This window comes from Ipomoea nil, unplaced genomic scaffold (assembly GCF_001879475.1).
Source record: "Ipomoea nil cultivar Tokyo-kokei standard unplaced genomic scaffold, Asagao_1.1 scaffold3321, whole genome shotgun sequence".
In the NCBI taxonomy this organism is placed as follows: Eukaryota; Viridiplantae; Streptophyta; class Magnoliopsida; order Solanales; family Convolvulaceae; genus Ipomoea; species Ipomoea nil.
This window is the reverse complement of record NW_017619749.1, coordinates 1,214,938-1,239,034: the sequence shown is the minus strand read 5'-3', so window position 1 is coordinate 1,239,034 and position 24,097 is coordinate 1,214,938. Positions and strand designations below refer to the sequence as shown.

At 36.5% G+C, this 24,097-nt stretch overlaps 4 protein-coding genes and 2 long non-coding RNA genes across 7 annotated transcripts in view; 4 read left to right on the top strand and 2 right to left on the bottom strand.

The window, feature by feature from the left end:
• Positions 1–21,316, bottom strand: part of LOC109169971 — a 60,974-nt gene extending 39,658 nt beyond the window's left edge. Inside the window, exons 1-2 of one of the 2 annotated variants that reach the window (XR_002052314.1) lie at positions 21,015–21,316; positions 18,092–18,347 (exon numbers count right to left, since the gene is read on the bottom strand). This is a non-coding gene — a long non-coding RNA (uncharacterized LOC109169971). Of the gene's footprint in view, positions 1–18,091; positions 18,348–21,014 lie in introns of those variants that run through there. The other variant, XR_002052315.1, reaches the window with a different exon arrangement.
• Positions 1–24,097, top strand: part of LOC109169959 (eIF-2-alpha kinase activator GCN1-like) — a 64,347-nt gene that overhangs the window by 23,992 nt on the left and 16,258 nt on the right. The window lies entirely within an intron of this gene.
• Positions 9–10,413, top strand: LOC109169968. Its single transcript, XR_002052312.1, has 8 exons — positions 9–191; positions 270–508; positions 587–755; positions 844–916; positions 1,036–1,314; positions 1,474–1,588; positions 1,776–1,953; positions 10,046–10,413. It is a non-coding gene; the product is annotated as an uncharacterized LOC109169968 (long non-coding RNA).
• Positions 10,908–12,770, bottom strand: LOC109169950 (cytochrome P450 CYP82D47-like). Its single transcript, XM_019318867.1, has 2 exons — positions 11,714–12,770; positions 10,908–11,621 (listed from the first exon to the last, which is right to left on the bottom strand). Exons 1-2 carry the CDS (start codon positions 12,674–12,676, stop codon positions 10,998–11,000), a joined length of 1,587 nt encoding a protein of 528 aa, XP_019174412.1. The 5' UTR covers positions 12,677–12,770; the 3' UTR covers positions 10,908–10,997.
• Positions 16,184–17,942, top strand: LOC109169952 (cytochrome P450 CYP82D47-like). Its single transcript, XM_019318869.1, has 2 exons — positions 16,184–17,153; positions 17,247–17,942. The coding sequence occupies exons 1-2, from the start codon at positions 16,200–16,202 to the stop codon at positions 17,865–17,867; spliced, it is 1,575 nt and encodes a 524-aa protein (XP_019174414.1). The 5' UTR covers positions 16,184–16,199; the 3' UTR covers positions 17,868–17,942.
• Positions 18,684–20,696, top strand: LOC109169960 (cytochrome P450 82A3-like). Its single transcript, XM_019318876.1, has 2 exons — positions 18,684–19,758; positions 19,887–20,696. Exons 1-2 carry the CDS (start codon positions 19,561–19,563, stop codon positions 20,505–20,507), a joined length of 819 nt encoding a protein of 272 aa, XP_019174421.1. The 5' UTR covers positions 18,684–19,560; the 3' UTR covers positions 20,508–20,696.

Genomic DNA, 24,097 nt, shown 5'->3' with positions numbered 1-24,097 from the left:
TTTTCTTTGAATTGCATTTTGTAGCTTACACTATTTAAGTTTTATTCTTCCGGGCTTCAATCAGACAAAGTGCTGCATACTTTATTGGATATTTATTCAAAACCAGTTATCTATATCTTGTTGATGAGGCTCCAAATGTGATATCCACCCTGATTATTTTACTAAGTGATTCAGATTCAGCTACCTTGACGGTAGTATTTTGATTCATTGCATGACATTTATACAATGCACTTCAATGTACTAGTTTATCTTACCATGCTCTTTTACAGGTCTCTTGGGAAGCATTGTCTAGTGTGATCAGACAAAGTGCACTTTCTTTTCTTTGAATTGCATTTTGTAGCTTACACTATTTTAAGTTTTATTCTTCCGGGCTTCAATCAGACAAGGTGCTGCATACTTTATTGGATATTTATTCAAAACCAGTTATCTATATCTTGTTGATGAGGCTCCAAATGTGATATCCACCCTGATTATTTTACTAAGTGATTCAGATTCAGCTACCTTGACGGTAGTATTTTGATTCATTGCATGACATTTATACAATGCACTTCAATGTACTAGTTTATCTTACCATGCTCTTTTACAGGTTGCTTGGGAAGCATTGTCTAGTGTGATCAGTTCAGTTCCTAAAGAAGTTCTTCCTTCATATATAAAGTTGGTTTGTGATGTATAGAAACATGCAGGGAGGACCAGTTCTAATACCTGGTTTTTTCCCCCGGAAAGCTCTTCAACCTGTGCTTCCTATGTTCCTCCAGGTATTCCTGCTTATCTTGCATGGTTATGTGAATTTCCTTTATTATCTATTTTCGGGTCTCTTGGATCTGCTGAATTAAGAGAAAGCAGCTTTAGGCCGTGGAGAGTTAATTGAAGTGACAAGTGAGCAAGCATTAAAGGTGTTTTTCATTCCAATCACAGGGTATGAGCTGTTACTATATTTCTACACATTGCTAGTTTTGACTATGAGACTATTAAAAGGATTCGAACTAACAAAATAAGCTATACGTAGACATTATGTTGGCTATTTTTGGTATGCAGTGAACTATGCCCTTTATTAGTGTATCAACTATAAAACAGTCCTCTACATTTGTCTGAACCTTTGGATCACAAGTGTAAGGTCATTCTAGATTGTTTTTGGTGTACGCCGTTGATTCATATATTAGGGTCCCATGGCAAGTTAAAAGTGCAATTCTCGCTGTGTTGAAATGACGGACAACGAGTTGGCTTATTTGGAGTGCATCCACTTGTTTGTGGAGATACTGGATCACTTTTTTTAGTAATGTCTGGGAGTTAGATTTGGTTTTTTACTTTCACAAGGTAGGGTTTGTCAGTCTTTCTCATTGTGAATCTCTGTATTTTCTTTTATTTCTAGTGTATTCACCTTGTGTATGCTGCATTGTAAATTATACTTCTGTTTGATTGCTTTCCTATGAAGGTATACTTCTGTTTAATATGATCTCCTCAATTTGTTTTCAGTTTTGCTTATATCCTTAGCATCAAACCCCAAACTTTGCTCCATAAAATAAGACCTCGAACATCTACCGGCAACTTGTTCACTTCAACTGCTGAAACACGTACAGAAGACTGAAAGGTTAGTATGCATTTCATTTATGGACATTAATTTCTGAATCTAATTCATGTTGAAAATTTCTATTTCCGATTTTTGGTTAGTATGCCACGCTTGAATTGTTTTATGTCAATATAAATACAAATAACTTGCTTAAAAGTTCTATTATTTTTCTAGTACATTTTTTTTAAAAATTTAAACTATTTTTCAGGATGGTATGGCTGGAATCAGTGCAGAGGAATCCTAAGCTTACACTGACAACGCCCAAGGAACCTGAACTTGAAACAACTCAACCTTACTGTCTAGTAAAACTTAAGAGCTCAGCTGAGTTGGAAGAAGAAATGATGGCAAAATTCCCCAAGTTTAAGGCTCGCCCTCTAAATAAGAAGGTACCTCCATTTTGAATGACCGCATTATTTTCCTGAGTGACATCTTGCCTTAGTTTAAGAGATTGCCTTAGTATTCATGTGTCTTTTGTTTATTCCATGTGTTAATTTAATTTTTATTATTTTTTTCTGCTCTTTATCCCTGTAATAAAGTGTATGCAAAAGTAGTCTGTGTTATTATCCATTACTCTGTTTTATGTACAGAGCCTATATATACAAGCCAAGGGAAGAACTAAGCCACTAATTTCAAAATTCAAACCCTAAATTGAGAGTAATTCTCTCAACCGTAACCCAACTTCTCTAACACTCCCCCTCAAGTTGGAGCATAAATATCAAACCTAACCCAAATTCTCTCAACTGTAACCCAACTTCTCTAACACTCCCCCTCAAGTTGGAGCATAAATATCAAACATGCCCAGCTTGTTACCTATATACGACATCCGACTCTCACTCAACCCTTTCGTGAATATGTCAGCTAATTGATCACCACTACGAACAAGCTCAGCAGATGTCAGTCCTTGGTGTACTTTCTCTTGTATAAAGTGACAATCCACCTCAATGTGTTTTGTCCGTTCATGGTATATTGGATTATTCGTAATGTGAATGGTCGCACGATTGTCACACCACAACTTTACAGGAAGTTTCACTTTTACACCCATCTCTTTTAGAATGTTATGCACCCAAACTATCTCACTGGTCACATGAGCCATAGCTCTATATTCAGACTCTGCACTTGATTGCGCCACAATACTTTGCTTCTTACTTTTCCACGAAATTAAATTGCCTCCCAAAAACACACAATACCCTGTCATGGACTTCCTGTCGCTAGGCGAGCCAGCCCAATCTGCATCGTAGAACGCCTCAACACTTGTATGTCCGTAATCAGCATAGATGACCCCCTTCCCAGGTGCACTCTTTAGATATCTCACAATATGAACAACTGCTTCCCAATGAGTTCGTGTAGGTGAACTCATGAATTGATTCACCACATTCACCGAAAACGCAATATCCGGACAAGTAATCGTGAGGTAGTTTAGCTTCCCTTACCAGTCTCCTATACCTTTCTGGATCTTCAAACACCTCCCCCTCATCTAGTACAAGCTTGACCCCTTGTTCCATCTGCGTATCACACGGTTTTAACCCAAGCAATCCAGTATCACCAAGAAGGTCCATCACATATTTTCTCTGTGAAAGAAATATGCCCTTCTTTGAGTGAGCAACCTCAATACCCAGAAAGTATTTTAGTATTCCTAGGATCTTTAGTATGAAACTCAGCTCCAAGGAAGGACTTAAGAACACTAATTCCGTTTGCATCACTACCTGTGATTACAATATCATCCACTTACACTATCAATAAAACACATCCATGGTTAGTATGTTTATAAAAGACAGTATGATCATAAGCACTCCTCTGCATTCCAAATTTCATAACCGCATTGCTAAACCTCCCAAACCACGCACGCGGGGACTGTCTTAGACCGTACAAATACTTCTTTAACTTGCACACTTTTCCAGACCCCCCCGAGCTACAAACCCTTGTGGTTGCTCCATATAAACTTCTTCAAGTAAATCACCATGCAAAAATGTATTTTTGACATTTAATTGATATAAAGGTCAGTGATTAGTAGCAGCCAAAGATATAAAAATGCATACCGAAGCCAATTTAGCCACCGGGGAGAAAGTCTCGGTATAATCTATACCATACGTCTGTGCATACCCCTTAGCCACCAACAGAGCCATCAGGGTTCATCTTCACTACATAAACCCATTTACACCCAATAGCTACCTTACCGAATGGAAGATTCACCAAATCCCAGGTTTGGTTCTCTTCAAGAGCAGCTATCTCTTCCCCCATACCTGTCTCTAACCATCATGACCCATAGCTTGTTTCGAAGATGTTGGCAATGTAACTGACTCTAACAAAGATATAAAGGCACGTGAAGAGGAGGTTAAATGGACATATGACACAATTGAAGAAATGGGATGAGCTTAATGACGCGTACCTTTACGAACAGCAATTGGAAGATCGGAATCTGTTGACGAAGACGCTGGCGAGGAAGGATTGGCTGATGGACCTAACAACGCTTGAACTTCTCTTGACTGCCGGTGATAAACCTGTGTAACAGGAGGCCTAGTCTCAGCCCAACCCACGAAAGGAATGGTAACAGTATATGTAAGGAAATCGTCTGACACTGAATTACAGTCAGACGAGGTGAGAAATTCTTTAAACACAACATCCTCAAAGAACGACACATCAGCAGATATGAAGTACCTTTGTAAGTTAAGAGAATAACACCGATACCCTTTCTGAGTGCTAGAATACCCCATGAGTATGCACTTCAGAGACTTAGGATTAAGTTTCCCCCTTGTGAGGACGGACATTCTGAACAAAACACGTGCATCCAAACACCCTGGGTGGTAGGGAAAATAACAGAGTGGACGGATAGACAAGGTGACACGGAACCTGGGCTGGGAGTACTGTCGAGGGTAATCGCTTAATCAAGAACGAAGATGTATGGACAACATCCGGCAAGAACCCTTCGGGAACTTTCATTTGAAATAACAAGGCCCGGGCAACCTCCAACAGATTGCAATTTTTACGTTCTGTCACACCATTCTGTTGAGGAGTGCCAAGACAAGAGGACTGGTGTATCATTCTATTTTGACTCGTATACTCGGTAAAGTACGGGAAGAATATTCAGTCCCATTATCACTACGCAAAACTTGAATCATTTTATTAAACTGAGTCTTAACCATAGAACAAAACTTACAAAAGACTTTAAATAATTTATCCCTAGATTTCATGAGATATAACCAAGTGTCTCGAGAAATCGTCCACAAAGATTATAAAATATTTCAACCCGGATTTAGACGGAACTCGACATGGTCCCCATACGTCTGAAAATACCAAATGGACCAACTGAAATAAAAACTCTACCCTTTTATTGACTCTAGGCGGATATGTGAACCCACTATTGACTAATTGATTTATTTGAAAAGCTTTTTAATGGAGAGATGGTTATTTTATTAATTTCAGCTTTGTGTTGTCTCTCCTGTTCTTTAATGCTTTGAAATAAATCTTGAATGCACCCAATGCACTGGAATTTGCATAATAAGACTTATCTTTTGAGCCATGTATAAGGATTGTTGATAGGAAGAAATGACTCCTGAAATGGAATCCAATTTGGGCACCCAATTCCTCTCATTTTTTCCATTTTTCTTTCATGTTCTCCAACCTTTCCTAAAATAATTCTCATATACTTCTTTTCCCTTTCCTCCCATGTTTTCATAATTTTTATAATTCTCTATTTCTATTATTATCTTCATCACCTTTTTTTATCTTCTTTTAGTTCAGTCCCTATTGTTTTCTATTCATCCTTTTTATCCCTATTTTTTCCTTCCACCTATCTTCCCATTTCATTTTTCTTTATCTACCCTTTCTTCTTCTCATCTTTCTCTTATTTATTACGCATTATTCTCTATGTCCTTCTTCTTTTTTCTTATTTTCCTTATATTTTTTCTTCTTTTTGTTTTCCCCTTCTATTTTTCCATCTTTTTTCCTTTTATCTTTAATTTTTATCCTCTCATTCTCCAAAGTCTCTCGTCTTTTTATTAATCTTCCCTTTCCTTCTCATTCCATCTCTTATTTGTCTTGTTATTTTTCAGCTTTCTACTTCTTGTCCTCGTATAAATTCCCTTCTAGTTGTGCATGTTTATCTTTCTCCATCTTGTCCTTGTATTCATTCTCTTTCTTCTTTTTACTTCATGTTCTCCATCCTTTATTAAAATAATTCTCACTTTTTTTCCCTTCATTACTCATATAATTCTTTTTATTATTATTCTCATCCTCCTCCTCTATCTTCTTTTAGTTCATTCCTTATTAATCTTCCCATCTTTGTCATCATTTCACCCCTATTTTTCTTCCTTCCACCTATCTTCCATTTCATTCTTCTTTGTCTATTACTATTTTTTCTTTTCCTCTTTCTCTTTTTCGTTCACATTATTCTATATCCTGACCCTTTCTTATTTTTTTCCTATTTTTTCTTCGTTTCATTTTCTCCTTCTATTGTTCTATATATCTATGATTTTTTTCGCCACTTTTCCTGCTCATTCTCCAAATTTTCTTAACTCATCATCTTTGTCTTTTTATTTCTCTTCCTCTTCCTTCCCCTCCCATCTCTTATTCCGTCCTGTTATTTTTCTGCTTTTTATGTCTCATCTAACTTCCCTTCTCAGTTGTGCGTGTTTATCTCTCTTTTTATTTTGAGCCGCTTTTCTCTTTCTCTCGCTTTTTCTTCATCATCTCATTTTCCATTATCTTTTACTTCAAAATTTTTATTATTCCTCTTTTCGCCTCTCTACCCATTTCTTAATCTATTACTCTACTCTATTTTTCTTTTCCTTTTCGTTCTAATACATCTTGTTCTTTATTTTTACTCTAACCTACCTTTTTCTCTTCTTAATTTTTTATCATCTCTTTTCCTTCTTATTGTCCCAACTCATTTTCTCACTCTCTAGTCTTTTCGTTTGACTTTCCTTCCTTTCTCCCTTTCTCATTTTCTACATTTCCTTCCGCTTTCTATCTCTTATCCTCATCCACCTTTTTATTCTTATCCTCTTTATTCTTTTCATTAACTCCGTTTTGACCCTCGTTCTTCATTTTTTATATTTCCTTCATTTTCTCTTTTCTCCTTGTCTACGGCTGCTCATTTTTTCTTCTCTTTCTTGTTCTCATATTCATTATCGTTTTTCTTATTATATCCCAACTTTCTCTTCTTCCTTTCTTCTTCTTCTCTATCTCATCTCACTCACATTTTCTCTCTAATTTTCTTATTTTTTCCTTCGTTTAGTTCATTCTTTATTGTTATCTACTCATCATTCCTTATGATGAGTGCTTTTTTATTAATGAATTTGGATTTCTCTGTGGTAGGTCATGGTAATATCGATAGTAATCTTCGATGTTTATTGTATACAACCATTGTCTGTTGTCTGAATTTCATTGCATGTCTGTTCTTGATTATTTTATGTCCTAAATTCTTCTTTTCTGTCCTTCTGGTTTTTCCCACATTTTGGGATTTTTTACCCTTTGTTCTTTTTGAAATGATTTTCGAAGTTTTTAAGTATTCTTTTTTGTTTTTAATATGTTTTTTTTTTTTTTTTTGAAAAATTTAAAACTGGAAGGGGAAACCCAAGTTGTAGTACAGCAATTAGCTGGATTTATAAACCTCCCGCCATCTAGGCACACCAGAAATATCAGCATCGATTAGTCCTCAGATTTCATTAGGTGAGCTGATAACTTCGCCAGGGCATCCGTTACTTGGTTTTGATCATGGACGATTGGCTCAACTTGCCATACTTCCAGATTGCGTAACTCTTTCTTACATGCTTCTTGGATATTATGGGCGGCAGTCCTCGACTTACCATCGCTATTCAAACACTGCCTTTCTAAACCCCATTGATACTGCTAGCTGAATTCCTTTCAAGAGTGCCCAGGCTTCTGCTTCTAACGGAGAACAGTTGCCAATACTATATGTAAATCCCATCCACGTATATTCTGTATATGGATTTACAGAACCATCCACGTTGACTTTAACAAACTCTTGCGGAGGACTCATACAACACAGTTGCTTCCAGGAGGAGTGATCTGATTGTGACGAGAAGCCTTTTGCCGTTCCAAAGGCCCGGCCTATTTCATCTAATCCATGAAATCTCAACGCTTAACAGCTTCTTAGAGTTATTGAAATTCTTCTTTTCTGTCCTTCTGGTTTTTCCCACATTTTGGGATTTTTTACCCTTTGTTCTTTTTGAAATGATTTTCGAAGTTTTTAAGTATTCTTTTTTGTTTTTAATATGTTTTTTTTTTTTTTTTTGAAAAATTTAAAACTGGAAGGGGAAACCCAAGTTGTAGTACAGCAATTAGCTGGATTTATAAACCTCCCGCCATCTAGGCACACCAGAAATATCAGCATCGATTAGTCCTCAGATTTCATTAGGTGAGCTGATAACTTCGCCAGGGCATCCGTTACTTGGTTTTGATCATGGACGATTGGCTCAACTTGCCATACTTCCAGATTGCGTAACTCTTTCTTACATGCTTCTTGGATATTATGGGCGGCAGTCCTCGACTTACCATCGCTATTCAAACACTGCCTTTCTAAACCCCATTGATACTGCTAGCTGAATTCCTTTCAAGAGTGCCCAGGCTTCTGCTTCTAACGGAGAACAGTTGCCAATACTATATGTAAATCCCATCCACGTATATTCTGTATATGGATTTACAGAACCATCCACGTTGACTTTAACAAACTCTTGCGGAGGACTCATACAACACAGTTGCTTCCAGGAGGAGTGATCTGATTGTGACGAGAAGCCTTTTGCCGTTCCAAAGGCCCGGCCTATTTCATCTAATCCATGAAATCTCAACGCTTAACAGCTTCTTAGAGTTATTGAAGATCGCCTCGTTCGTCCACTTCCATATCCACTATGTTGTTACTGCAAAGAGTGCATCTACCATTCCCAAACGATATGGTGGCACAGCTTGCATAAGAAGAGGGCAGCATCCGCTTCTGGGCAGGATCTTAGAACATGCTCTACATCCTCCACCATTGGCAACAAGCCACATAAAAGTGCGAACGCAATTTGGCACTTTTAGCTTCCACTTCGTTGCCTCCTCCTGATCAGCTTCACCTACGGCTATGTCATACGGAGAGCTAACAGAAAAGCATCCTGGCGATCCTTATTCATATAGTAGCTTGAATCAAGGTTGTGTGTATCTTCTGCAAGTATTCCTAATGCATTGTGTTTTTTTATATGTTAGGAAGGCAAATGATCTTGTGCCAAAACTAGAACTTTGTGTTGTTTGGAACTTTCTTCATATAGTAGCTTGAATCAAGGTTGTGTGTATCTTCTACCATAGATCCTTCATGATACAGAGCTGTTGCACTCAGGCCTAACTTGGTGTTATTAATGGTGTGTTTTGATTCTTCATGCAGTCACCTGACTCCATGCATTCTATTTATTAAAACCCTGCATTAAGTGCTAAGAACATCATTTTTGGACTGGTATTTTCTAGTGTGTTCTTTAGTTTTAAAAATGATTTTCAAGTGTGCTATTTAGTTTTAAAAATGACTATAAAGTGTGCTTTCGTTTAGAAATGATTTTCAAATATTCTTTTTTGTTTTAAAAATGATTTTAAGTGTGCTCTAGTTTAGCAAATATTTTCATGTATTCTTTTTTTAAAATGATTTTCAAGTCTTCTTTTTAGATTTAAAAATGATTTCAAGTGTGCTCTTTTGTTTTAAAAATGATTTTCAAGTGTTCTTTAATTTTATAAATGATTTTCATGTGTTCTTTAGTTTATAAAAATCATTATATAGTGTGCCCTTTTGTTTAAAAATGATTTTAAAGTGTGGTTTATAGTTTAAAAATGATTTTCTAGTGTTCTAAGTTTTAGAAATGATACACCCGAATATGTGCCTGAAGTTGTTGACATTTTTGCTCAATTCCTTGGAGCAGGTTATTTTTCTGTTTCATAACCTATGAATTATTGCTTGCCTAAAGTTGTAGACATTCTTGCTCATAACTCGCCTGATGACTTTAGAGTCGTTTGGAAGCCCAAAAATGACTTCTGGAAAATATTTTCCCGATTTTTCTTGTTTGGCAAGAGGGGAAAAATGAGGTCAGTGTAAAATGACTTCCTTTTTTTGGAGGGCTCTTGAATTCAAATTGGTTCTGCAATTTTGAATGAATGACTTGGTGGAAATTGTTGTGCATGGGCTGGTATCTTCTGTGCTAGTGTCTAATTTGTTGTCAGGTTCTTGATTTTTACATTACAAGGTATCCTGAACTTGGAATATCGGATCCAAATGCCAAATCATTATCTCATTTCATTGATTTGTATTCTCTATTTATCAAGCATATAGGCAATTGTGAATGATCTTTGTTTGTACTTTGAGCATTGTTAGATATTTTGCATATTTGTTAAGATCTCTCTCATAACTAGCTAGATAGGGAACTTGGAAGCACCCACTAAGCATTTGTACATCTTGATCTGTTTTGCAATTTCCATTGTGACTTTCAGTAATCTTTGTTGCAGAATCCTATTGGAATAAGTTTGACACTTTCACATATCATGATATGACGGTAATGTGACCATTACATAATGCCTGCGCACTTCAGAGTGTTGCTCAACAACATGAAGGGAAAGAGAGGCTTTGGTTTTCTTCTCTATTATTACTGTTTCATATGTTGTGGAGTTCTGGGTTGTCATTGCTCCCCCTCAAGAGGAAAGGGCGCAGGGTACATGTTGGATTGGTAGGTGCTTTGTATTATTCTTAGCAGAGAGAAGTTTTATCTGTAGTGTGGTCGTATTAATCTTTAACTATTATTTCAAGTATTCATGAGCATCATAGTTATTTTATTGGAAATTTGATTGTTTTCAAGAAATTATTTGAGCATGGAATTTATCATTTGTACTAACTTGACTCTGGTATAGTGGTATAATAAAGTATATATAAATGGAAATAAGAGATATAAATTTGTATATTTACAGTTTTTTAAGCTAATCCAATCAAATAAAGATATCAGTATATCAGCAATCTAGCTAGCTCATTGGATATTCTTACAAGAGTGAAATTCTTACATTGTGCTCCAGCTTGATCTTGCGTGTTCGGCCATATTTTTCATTTAGGAAGTGACTAAGCACCTATCCAAAAAGATATATGAATATAATCATTGAATTTAATTTGCCCAAAAGATAAATAACAATTTCAACCACTATCATTTAGAAGCTCGAAGCATGGGACATAAGTTATCCTTAGAGGTCATCTTAGAAGGTGTGCTACACCCTTGGCAAGCATTGCTCGTATTAAATATAATTTTTTTTATTACCATAATAATCAGTTTCTTATTACGTAGATATGTGAAGCCTGGGAAGGCCAGAGGCTACAAATCATCATGTCCATGCATGGAAGCTCCTTCAAGTAAACATAGATGCACGGACACACATACAAACACACACGCGAACATATTAATTAATAATTAATTGGCTAATAAAGGTAAGGGGAGAGGCGAGGAGCTATAAAAATTTCAAGAGGTGTGTCTTTGAGGTTGCTTAGTCCAGCCGTCTCAGTCATATCAATTGCTCCATTAGAGATATTTGAGAGCTCAAAAGAATGCAACAAATTAGTCAAGACCAAGTGCAAAATTTGATGAGCACTAGTTGTTCCTGGGCATATTCTTCTACCAGCACCGAACGGAATCAACTCGAAATTCCGTCCCAAAACATCAATCTCCTTATTGCAATTGATAAATCTTTCAGGTTTGAATTCAAGAGGGCTAGACCAAACTTGTGGATCTCGTTGAAGTTTCCATATATTGAAGAATAGCCAAGTGTCTTTTGGAATATGAAAATCGGACATAGTGGTGCAATCTTTTGTGAATATTCTTGAAACTCCAAGTGGACCACCGGGATACAATCTAAATGTTTCTTTTACAATAGCTCGAAGATAAATCAAATGATCAATGTCTGATTCATCCACCTTTCTTTCCTTGCCAACTACCATGTCTAATTCCTCTTGAGCCATCTTCAATACATGGGGATGGTTCATTATCAAAGACAAAGCCCATGTTAGCATGACCATGGGCGAATCTGCTCCTCCAGCAATCAAAACCTTTATACATACAAAAGTTAAATAGTTGATAAAAATTGTGTATTTGATATATATTCACGAATAAAATAATTTGATAAAGAGGACATATATACCATGCAAGTAGATTTGACCACGGTGTCAGCACTGCAACCATTTAGATCAATCTCTTCTATTCGTGACAGAATAGCATCCATGAAATCTTCTTCTTCGTCGCCACCCATAGCCTCTTTCTTCAAACGATGCTCTTGTAACCATTCCTCAGCAAGAGAATCCATTTCTTTAGCAACTTCTTTCATGGCTTTCTCATACCCTCCGATATCTAACCATCCCAAGAAAGGCAGGGCATCCGCCGGCACAAAAGTCCCAAGAAATTTAACAAAATCTCTAATTACCCTTTGGCAACGTCGCCCCTCTTTTTCATCACCAATTGCCAATGCGCCAAAGTATCGTTTTCCGGTCACCATTCGAAGGAGCACGTTGAATGTTAAGTCTCTGAACCACTTCTTCATTTCCACCGGAACACGGCCGAAGGGATCGGAATTTTTCTTTTCAATCCAAAGCTTATACAACTCCTTTACAGAGGTCTCGATCTCGGATACTCTTATGTGCTTCAGCTGCTCTAGCCGTCGGTTGGAGAGTAGCTCCGAGGAAATAAGTTTGCGAATTCCACGCCAATAGGGACCATAGGGAGCTAAAACAAGCATAGTGTCGTTGTAGCCTAAGTGTTTGGTGGCTCGAAACTTTGGGCGAGAAGATATGTGAACGTCGTGGGTAGTTGAGAGTTCTTTTGCCAATTTCCAGTCGCTAACCACCAACACTCTCTGCACACCCATCCGGATAGTGAAAGCCGGCCCATACTTGTCCGCCAGTTCTCCCAGGGCTATGTGAGGAAGTTTAGAGCCTCTGAAAAGGTGAAGATGGCCGAGAATAGGCCATGTTCCACCGGCTTCCGGTGGTAATTTTTGCTCCTTCCGTGACTTGCTACTGTTTGCAAGATAATGAAAAACTACATAAAAAGCAATAGATATACATACAAGGATAATTGATGTATTAAGGTTTTGAAGAAGAAGTTGCATGGTTCCGGCCTGGTGTGAATAATTAAGAACCTTGGGTTAATTGATTTGTGGTTATATACAGCAAGTTTCTCTAAAGTTTCATGTCTTTTTTTTTGGGGGGGGGAAACGTAAATGGTTTATATATACAATAATTTAATTTGTATTGTTAGTACGTACAGTTCTGCCATGTGCTCCCCCTTTTAATTTGTCGTCGTATATATTTCCATCAAAATTTTGCGTGCTGATCTGCCAATGAAAATGATTTTTTTTGTGTAAACCATAGGTGGTCCAGACCACCCGATTAATCCATCCATGTTTGCTCCGGGAAGTATGGGAGCTGACACAAGAAAAATCATCACTGGTGGAAATCGAACACGGGTTATCTCAAAATTATCGTCTACAATGAGAGCTCGTTTGCACTTGAGCTACTCCATTATGGGTTATCCCGAAATTCTCTTCCACAATGAGAGCTCATTTGCCACTTAATTCTCATGTTTGACCCTAACAAGTGGTATCAAAACCAGGTCACGGATTCAAGTCAATAACATTTAAGACTGGTTGGTGCTAGGACGTGAGAATTATAGGGGCGTAGCCCGATAAAGTACCAAGTCCAACACCTAATGTCTCGAAAATGTGACGTAGGCTATCCACAACCATAGAGGGTGTGGATTGTAAATCTACTTAATTAGGTGGCAGATGTCACCTAAGAAAATTAGTAATTTTTTATAACTTTTTGGTTGCAACCTTGCAGAATTTAAAATTTAGTTGCAAGATTGTAAATGTACTCTTGTAGAGTTAGTTGTAGGCTACATTTGTCCTTTTATAATGTACAAACAGTGAAGCAGCCAGACATAATATTGCGTATGGGATTCAGTAAATCAGGCAATTGTTTGCGCTATGCAAAGATTTTATTAAAACAAATGGTTTACGTTTTCGAAAGTCAAACAAACATGATTTCTGATTTTCTGTTCTAAAATATTTTATTGTTTTTTTGTTTGTTTTATTCCTATTAAGGAAACTATATATATCCCTATAAAATAAAACCCATTCATTAAGCCGCAGCGCAAATTTAAAGAAGAGCCATATATGGAACTCCTCAAATACCTTAATCCTTCCATTGCTATCGTAGCAATTGCTTTGTATGTAGTTACATACTCATTATCTTTGTATATGTAGTTACTATCTGCGACAACAAGAAAGATTTCATGGATGCGATGCTTTCACAAATAGAAGGGATTGATCTTAATGGTTGCCGTGCTGACACCGCCATAAAAGCTAATTGCATGGTATATATATGATCTATGTTTATATTTAAAATTCATACATACAACTTTAATGTTATATGAAATATATTAAATTTTGTATATCCACTATCTAAATTTGGTCATTTAGTCTGGTAATAAAAACAAAAATGAATAGAAAAGAATAAAGGTTCGGGGCGTATATCTACGTCCAATCTACGATAGAGGAGAAGGTTCCTTCGGAACAATTTTTTTTTTTTTAAATTCAAAATTCCTCGTTTCTTTTTTTTTTTTTTTAAGAATAAAAGGGGGGGGGGGGGGGTGGGGGGTACTGACAAAAATATATTGGAACATCAATTTGGAAGAGATGATGGAGGCCGGAGTTCATTTTGGTCATGGTACTCGCTGGAGGAACAGAAACAGTAACAGTAGTGCTAACATGGGCTTTGTCTTTGATGATGAACAATCCCCATGTGTTGAAGATGGCTCAAGAAGAATTGGACATGGTAGTTGGGAAAGAAAGAAAAATAAATGAATTAGACATCAATAATTTGATTTATTTTCAAGCTATTGTCAAAGAAACATTAAGGATGTATCCTGCAGCTCCATTAGGAGGTCCAAGAATATTCGCAGAAGATTGCACCATATATGGTTTTCATGTTCCAAAAGAAACATGGTTGTTCTTTAACATGCATAAACTCCAACAAGATCCACAAGTTTGGTCTAGTCCTCATGAATTCAAACCTGAGAGATTTATTAATTGCCATAAGGAGGTTGATGTTTTTGGACGAAATTTTGAGTTGATTCCATTTGGTATTGGTAGAAGAATATGTCCAGGAACAACTTTTAGTCTTCAAATGTTGCACTTGATCTTAGCCAATTTGTTGCATTCCTTTGAGCTTTCAAACGTCTCTCATGTAGGAATTGATATGACTGAGACAATTGGACTAAGCAACCTCAAAGGCACACCACTTGAAGTTCTCTTAGCTCCTCGTGCTCATCTCTATTAGTCAATCACTAATTAATACTCCGTATATGTTTTTTTTTTCGGTGCATTTAAGTTAATACGTGTGTGTTTGTATGTTCACTAGAAAGTGCTTCCATGGACATCATGATTTATCAGATCTCTGTGGCCTATATGAAAAGCTAAGGTAACTTTCAACAACACTATATAAAATTAATACAGAGATAATTTGCAGTCTCATCACAATCATAAGCCAAACAAAAAGATATGTATTACTTAGAAGACTTGGTCAAAAGATTAAATGTGACAACAGAAAAGTGTGCATAAAATGTGGTAAGAAAAATTTAGGGACCACAAATAAGAATACTAGAAATGATATGTATTACTTATGAGGAGCAAATACCAATTTTGATCCCACGAGTATTAGCAAAATGACAATTTTGATCCACATGTTTAATTCTTATTAATTTTCATCCACGACTATTGTTTTAGTGTCAAAATTAATCATACCGGTCACTCTTTCGTTTCAGACATGCTGAAATATGAAATTATTAAGGGTATTTCGTCCTTTTCAAATTAATAACCCAATTTGATCATAAATAAAAGGATTTAAGCTCTAAAATCTATCTCAATTCGTAGTTTTCCTCCTTAAATTAAGGTAGGGTGAGAAGGAGAACTGCAAATTGGATCGATCTTAGGACTTAAATCCCTTTATTCATACCCAAATTGGAATCTTAAGTTGAAAATGATGAAAATGCCCTTAAATTTTTTAGATTTCAACATGTCTTAATTGGAGTGGTGATCAACGTGATGAATTTTGGCACTAAAAAATAGTAAAATTGATACTAAAACAATAGTAGTGGATGAAAATTAGTATGAATATAATTAAACATATGGACCAAAACTGTTATTTTATTAATACTCGTGGGAGCAAAATTTGTATTTGCTCTACTTATGTGTATGCTCGGCTAATTTGCTCTACTTATGAGTATGCTCGCAGCCGACAAAATGGAGCCTAGTCCACCTAAGTTAGGTGTACAAGTATATAGCTATAATATTGCGTATTTTCCATTTGGATAACATCAAAATATTGCGATTTTTAATGAGATTCGAAAAATCTAAGCTAATCCAATCAAATAAGGGCATTAGCATGTCTGTAAATCAGCAACCTAGCTAATACGTTGTGGTGTTCTAAAATCAAACAAACATGATTTGCGTGATAAAATATATTATTGTTTTTTCGTTTTATTCCTGTTTTACGAAAGCTATAAATATCCCTATATAATATAAGGATAACCCATCCATTAAGCCGCAGTGATAATTTAAAGAAGAGCCAAATATGGAACTCCTCAAATACCTTAACCCGTCCATTGTTGTCGTAGCAATTGCTTTGTGTGTAGTTATTCATTATGTGTCTCGCAATGCCATGTCTCGGAGAAGAAGATTACCGCCGGAAGCAGGTGGCGCGTGGCCAATTGTAGGCCACCTTCATATCTTCAGCGGCTCTAGCCTTCCTCATATTGTCCTAGGAGATATGGCTGACAAGTATGGACCCGTCTTCACTATTCGGATCGGTGTGCATAGAGGTTTGGTGGTTAGCGACTGGAAATTGGCCAAACAACTCTCAACGGCCCACGACGCTCACATTTCTTCTCGTCCCCAGTCTCGAGCCGCCAAACACTTGGGCTACAACAGCTATTTGCTTGCTTTGACTCCCTATAGTCCCTACTGGCGTGACCTTCGCAAACTTATTTCCATAGAACTGCTCTCCACTCGACGGCTTGAACAGCTGAAGCACATAAGAGTGGCCGAGGTCGAGAACTCTATAAAGGAGCTCTATAAGCTTTGGATTGAAAACAACAACCCGGACCATTCCGGGCATGTTTTGGTGGAAATGAAGAAGTGGTTCGGAGACCTAACACTCAACATGGTCCTTCAAATGGTGGTCGGAAAACGAATCTTTGGTACCGATGAAAAAGATGGGCGACTTTGCCAAAGGGTGGTGAGAGATTTTGTTAAATTTCTTGGGATTTTTGTACCGGCAGATGCCCGGCCTTTTTTGGGATGGCTGGATATTGGAGGGTGTGAGAAATCTATGAAGAAAGTTGCTAAGGAAATGGACTCTCTTGCTGACGAATGGTTACAAGATCACCGTCGGAAGAAAGAGGCGATGGGTGATGGATATACTATCTGTGACGGCGAGAAAGATTTTATGGATGCGATGCTTTCACAAATAGAAGGGATTGATCTTAATGGTTGTAGTGCTGACACCGCCATCAAAGCTACTTGCATGGTATATGATTTATGTTTATCAAATTATCATTCCTAAATTTAAGCCTTTCACGTATACTTAATGTAATATGAAATATTAAATTTTGTATATCAGAGTATGATTGCTGGTGGAACAGATACGGTCATGGTAGTGTTAACATGGGCTTTGTCTTTGATGATGAACAATCCCCATGTGTTAAAGATGGCTCAAGAAGAACTGGACATGGTAGTTGGGAAAGAAAGAAAAGTAAATGAATTAGACAACAATAATTTGATTTATTTGCAAGCTATTGTCAAAGAAACATTAAGGATGTATCCTGCAGCTCCGTTGGGAGGTCCAAGAATATTCACAGGAGATTGCACAATATATGGTTTTCATGTTCCAAAAGAAACTTGGCTATTCTTTAACATGCAGAAACTCCAACGAGATCCACAAGTTTGGTCTAGTCCTCATGAATTCAAACCTGAGAGATTTATTAATTGCCATAAGGAGGTTGATGTTTTTGGACGAAATTTCGAGTTGATTCCATTTGGTATTGGTAGAAGAATATGTCCAGGAACAACTTTTAGTCTTCAAATGTTGCACTTGATCTTAGCCAATTTGTTGCATTCCTTTGAGCTTTCAAACGTCTCTCATGTAGGAATTGATATGACTGAGACAATTGGACTAAGCAACCTCAAAGGCACACCACTTGAAGTTCTCTTAGCTCCTCGTCTCTCCGCTCATCTCTATTAGTCAATCACACATGTAATGAATATATGTCTTTTTTGGCGCATCTAATTAATATGTGTGTCTATGTTTGTATATTCACTAGAAAGTGTTTCCATGAATCCATGGACATCATGATTTATCATATCTCTGTGGCCTATATGAAAGGTAACTTTCAACACAACTATATAAAATTAATACACATAGATAGTTTGCAGTCTCATCACAATCATAAGCCAAACAAAAAGATATAGCAACTCAAAATCTATTATAAGCTCTATTATTTTCAAGCAAATCAATAAAGTAGTACAAATTTACTAAATAATTGAACAACAACAAAACTACATTATGCAAATATTAAAGCTACCAAAGGTGCTTTTTCTGTAACATCAAAACATCTTGTGGTTTTGAATGCGATTCCACTAATTTAAGCTAATCCATTTAAATAATTAAAGACATCAGCATCTCAGTATATCAGCAAGTTACCTCTCATAGGATGTCTGTACTCTGCAAAGAATTATGAAACCAGTTGAATAGTTTATGGTGTTTAGGAATCAGTTTAAATATGTATATGCTTTAGTCAAACAAAAGATGATTTAAATTATTTATAGACCACATACACATGCATCTATATGGGCTCCTTATACACAATCTGTATAAGGGCTAGCAGACAAGCAGTCATTTTCTATCTTCTGATCAACACACAAAAAACTACTCCTTATACACAATCTGTATAAGGGCTAGCAGACAAGCAGTCATTTTCTATCTTCTGATCAACACACAAAAAACTGCAGTGCCTAATTTTCATGGCCACAATAAACTGCGGCGGCTAATTTTCTGTAAAGATATTAGTCAGTTTAGATCCAATCAAATATAGAAATGCTTACACCCTATGGCACAAATATATAGATAATCACACATCAATTAATCCACACACCATAACCATGGAATTTGTTCTCCAAAACCTGGATACTTCAGTTATTGTTGTAGCTGTAGCTATTGCTTTTTATATAGTTTTTCATTATCTTTCTCACAATAACAGGTATCGGAAACAAAAATTACTGCCTGAAGCAGGTGGGGGATGGCCAATTATAGGCCACCTTCACATCTTCAGCGGCTCTAAGCTTCCTCATGTTGCCCTGGGAAACATGGCTGACAAGTATGGACCAGCCTTCACTATCCGAATCGGTGTGCAGAGAGTCTTGGTGGTCAGTGACTGGAAATTAGCCAAAGAACTCTCCACTGTCCATGATGTTCACATTTCTACTCGACCCAAGTTTCGAGCTGCCAAACACTTGGGCTACAACTACATAATGTTTGCTTTCACTCCCTATGGTCCTTACTGGCGCGAGGTTCGCAAACTTATTTCCACAGCACTACTCTCCAACCGAAAGCTTGAGCAGCTCAAGCACATAAGAGTGTCTGAGATTGACACCTCTATAAAGGAGTTGTATAAGCTTTGGGCTGAAAAGAAAAATTCTGAACCTTCTGGCAGTGTTCAGGTGGAAATGAAGAAGTGGTTTGCAGACATAACACTTAATGTGTTCCTTCGAATGATAGCCAGCAAACGATACTTTGGTACAGCAGAGGTTAGTGATGAAAAAGAGGGGCGGCGTTGCCAAAGGGTATTGAGAGGTTTTTCTCAGTATCTTGGGGGTTTTGTCCCAGCAGATGCCCTACCTTTTTTGGGATGGTTAGATATCGGAGGGTATGAGAAACCATGAAAGAAGTTGCTAAAGAAATGGACTCTCTTGTTGATGAATGGTTACAAGAGCATCGTTTGAAGAAAGAGGCCACAGGTGATGGATCTATTGTTAGAGGTAGCAAGGAAGACTTCATGGATGTGATGCTTTCACGAATGGAAGGGATTGATCTTAATAGTTTCAATGCTGATAGTGTTATCAAATCAGCTTGCATGGTATGTACTCTTTCATTCCTAAATTTAAGTCTTCCATGTGTACTTGAAATTAAATATAATACATATACTTATATCATGTATCTAATTCACAGTTTTCTTTAACTATTTAAATTTTGTATATATATCAGGCTTTGATTGCTGGAGGAGCAGATACGACCTCGGTCATGCTAACATGGGCTCTATCTTTGATGATGAACAACCCCCATGTGTTAAAGATGGCTCAAGAAGAACTAGACATTGTAGTTGGCAAGGAAAGAAAGGTAAATGAATCAGATATCAAGAACTTGGTGTATCTCCAAGCTATTGTGAAAGAAACATTTAGGATGTACCCAGGGGCTCCACTAGGAGGCCCAAGAATGTTCACAAAAGATTGCATCGTGTCTGGTTTTCACGTTCCAAAAGACACTTGGTTGTTCTTTAACCTGTGGAAACTCCAACAAGATTCACAAGTTTGGTCTAGCCCTCACGAATTTAAACCTGAGAGGTTTATTAATAGTCATAAAGACCTTGATGTTTTGGGACAAGATTTTGAGTTGATCCCATTTGGTGCCGGTAGAAGAATATGCCCAGGAATAACTTTTGGTCTTCAAATGGTGCACTTGGTGTTGGCTAATTTGTTACATTCCTTTGAGCTCTCAAATGTCTCTAATGAAGGAATTGATATGACTGAGACAGCTGGACTAACCAACCTCAAAACTACACCACTTGAAATTCTCATAGTTCCCCGCCTCTCCCATAATCTTTATTAGTCAACCACACATTAATATGTATGTGTGCATATATCTATTCATACAGTGTAGATATTTATGCATTTGTCACTGCCAGAATATTTTGAAGCCTATGCACAACATATGAATGTAATTATATAAAACGCTTCCATGAACTTTCAATCCTGTCAATTCAATTAGTATATAAAACTAATGGTTGATTGTTGGCTAGATTTGATTTTCATAAAACATACACAGACTTGTTATTCAACTCTTAACTATACATAAGAGTTTCTTAAGACATTTTTTTTTTTCGAATAGATGGTAAGTAATCTCATCCTATGTTAAGCAAAACAGAAACTCATAGCAACTCAAACCTACTCTAAGTTCTCTTGTTTTTTTGACAAAATAAAAAAAGTAATACGAATTTACCAAATAAACAAACAATGAAAGAGAATAAATTCATAAATAATCAGAATATTTCAACAAACAATAAATTTTCAAAAAAAAAAAACAAAAAAAAAAAGAGTAAATAGGGTAAGAGAGAACCTCCGGAGGTGCATAGCATCCAGGGGATTTTGAAAAAAATCAGTATCGAAAGGCATATCGGCAAAATGGGAGCTCAATCTGCTCTTCCTCGCACTGGTCACTCTCGACAAATTCTTCCAAATCAACCATATTAGAAGCGGAAAACATAGAAAGGAAAATGGTGGAAGGGATTATAAGGCAAACAATCAGAAGAAAATTTGGTCTCACAAGTCATCCTGCAGCCGGCGTTACGAAGAGCTAGTTAATGGAAGAGAGAAAGGTCGGGGAAAGACGTGAGACGATATCGGTGACCGTAGAAGAAAAGTAAAAAACAAATGAAAATTGCATTCTTACCAAACAATTTTTATAACCAATTAATACTTCTGCTAACTGCCTTTTATCAAACACACCATTAGAAAGTTTTGTTAGGTAATAATTATGTTGATTTAATTGGATAAAGTTATTAATATAGGATATTTGATATTCAAATATTTTATTAATATGTATTACAAAGTAATTAAAATTACAAATTATTAAAATTTTCTCAATAAATTACATTACTAGCTGAAGTATAATTTATGTCATAGTAATAAAATTTTGAAATATTTTATGCAAATTCTATATGGGCTCAATCTAACCTTTCACTCTCCAATATTGTGACAAATGTTTTCCATAAATGGTTTAGTGCAATCTTGAATGTTCTAAACACTTAATGGAATTATGTACGCAACTGCAATTTTATATCATATTTGGGGAGCGCGAAATGGAGCGGTTTAAGACGCCTATCTACCAATGTCGAAGAAATTGATTGCCGCAGCGGCTGCCACCATGCAAGCATGGCGACAAGTACACCACGCGGTTGCCGGCCGTGCACCAGCCGGAGAAACCGTCGTTGCCAGCCAAGCCGACGCTGCTTCCACCGCCACTGCCCACCGTTGCGACCCAGACTACTACAACACGGCCGAGAAGGTGCTACGTCGACGCCTGGTATCATCACACCACGAACTTGGCCACGATCTGAGCAATCCTTCTCGACGCCGAAGGTGGTTATGTTTCGGCCTACAACGCTTCACTCCCGAATTGTTTCTCCCCACTTATTGTCGAAGCATTCGCGTGCAAAGAGGCCTTGTCATGGCTAAGGCCTCGTGATGAACAGTCTATAGAGCTATACACGGATTGTCATACACTTCAGTGTTACCTATCTTCGCCAGGAGCTCCGTTTCGATCGTATATTGGTTATGCTATTGATGGTTGTAAGGCTTGCATATCTACGTTTGATTTCTGCTCAATTAATTTTATTGGAGAATTTGATAAGGAGACATGGTGGGATATGATAGAATGGGAACACATAGGAACAAAATCAAACATAGTCATATCGAACATAGTATAGAATTAGGCATCGGGTTTGTTAGAATGAATTCGTGTTTGCCAGCTTTATGCATCCAACATTCCAACCCAATCTCAGCATCTAGACTTTATTAGAAAGCTAATCATATGCTAACAACTGTACTACAAGGATTTTGCTTGGTTGAAGAAGTTTGTTAGTGAGAATATATTAAGCAGCATAATGTCTTATTTCAATTTATTTATTATTTTGAGCATGGATAACTAAGAATGTCCATTTTTCGCATGGTGTTAGTTTTTGAACTTATTTAATATGTTTTGATCTTTTCTTATGGATAAATAATCTATTGTAAACGTGTTGATTACTAGGTATTGCGAGCCTGACAAATTTGAACTTACAAGGTCTTCAAGTTCTTCTTGAGTTGCTAAGGTTTGTTTTGAACTTACAAAATTTTCATTTGTTGTTTATTTGCTGGCTAAACCGCCTGAAATTCTTACCTTGTACTCCTCTCAGTACCATCTTCATGGCACTCATCATTCCCCTTCCCTTTGCCGGATTTAGGGCTCGGATTCAGACGCAATTGCGGTAAGAATTTCCAATTCCCCCAATTACTTTCATCACCGCCAAACCCATTTTTTTCTGCACCTCAGCTCAATGAGCAGAGTGATAGATAATTCTGGGTTTGTCCGTGATAATGGTGTTATTAAAGCAATTATTATTATGTTTTTGTTGTTGATTAATAATCTCTCTTTTTTGTTTTGTTTCTAAAATTTAGATGGATTGTTGTTGCACTTGGAGCACTGATGAGCGGATTTTCGTTCCCGATGTAAGGTATATTGTTTTAATTTTTTTTTTTTAAATTTAAATGTATTTATTTTTGTGCCGGTCATTGTTTTTGTTATTTTTTTTTTGTTATTTTTTTTTTAATTTAAACCAACATTGCTTCATTGATATCAAAATGCTAAGTACAAAATACCCAATAGTGGTCCAAAGAAATACAAGCCTGAACAATGGACCATAAATAAACATTAAATTTTTTAAAAATATATTATTTATCGTAAGGTACATTTTTAATATATTAAGAGTACATTATTTCATATAATGTATTTTTAGTATATAAATAATTTACTTTTAATATATTAAAAATTAAAAAATATATTTTATTTATAGTTTACAAAAAATTTATAGACCATAAATAATAGTAATGACCCAAGGCCCTTTTATTTTTGTATAGTCATAAACAGCAAATTATGCCCTGGACCCGTGTCGAATTGTGGACACGGGCTCAAAACGACGTCGTTTTTTTTTAAAAAATGTCATTTAGTTAAAAAAAAAAAAATCGCGCGCGTTTTGTCGTTAACGGCGTTATTTTTTATTTTTTTTGGATTATGAATGTACAGTTATGCCGTTATGAATGTACAGTTATGCAATTATGAAATTATGAACACAGAGCTCTAACATTATGAACTTACAATTATGAACATATATAGTGATAAAATTATGACCATGGAGCTTTAAAATTGTGAATATAGAGCTTTGAAGATTATGAATGTACAGTTATAGAGTTATGAATCTACAGTTATGGAGTTATGAATCTACAGTTATGAGATTATTAATCTACAGTTATGGAATTATGAATGTATAGTTATTGATCGAATTATGAACAAAGAGCTCTAACATTATGAACTTACAATTATGAACATATAGTGATAAAATTATGAACATAGAGCTCTAAAATTGTGAACATACAGCTTCGAAA

Excerpts from the sequence above, each read along its gene's own strand:
- LOC109169950 (XM_019318867.1), bottom strand. The coding sequence starts at position 12,676 with ATGCAACTTCTTCTTCAAAACCTTAATACATCAATTATCCTTGTATGT. Across the intron at positions 11,622-11,713 it reads TGGTCAAATCTACTTGCATG|GTTTTGATTGCTGGAGGAGC; the intron begins GTATATATGTCC and ends GTATGTATAAAG.
- LOC109169952 (XM_019318869.1), top strand. The coding sequence starts at position 16,200 with ATGGAACTCCTCAAATACCTTAACCCGTCCATTGTTGTCGTAGCAATT. Across the intron at positions 17,154-17,246 it reads CCATCAAAGCTACTTGCATG|AGTATGATTGCTGGTGGAAC; the intron begins GTATATGATTTA and ends TTTGTATATCAG.
- LOC109169960 (XM_019318876.1), top strand. The coding sequence starts at position 19,561 with ATGAAAGAAGTTGCTAAAGAAATGGACTCTCTTGTTGATGAATGGTTA. Across the intron at positions 19,759-19,886 it reads TTATCAAATCAGCTTGCATG|GCTTTGATTGCTGGAGGAGC; the intron begins GTATGTACTCTT and ends TATATATATCAG.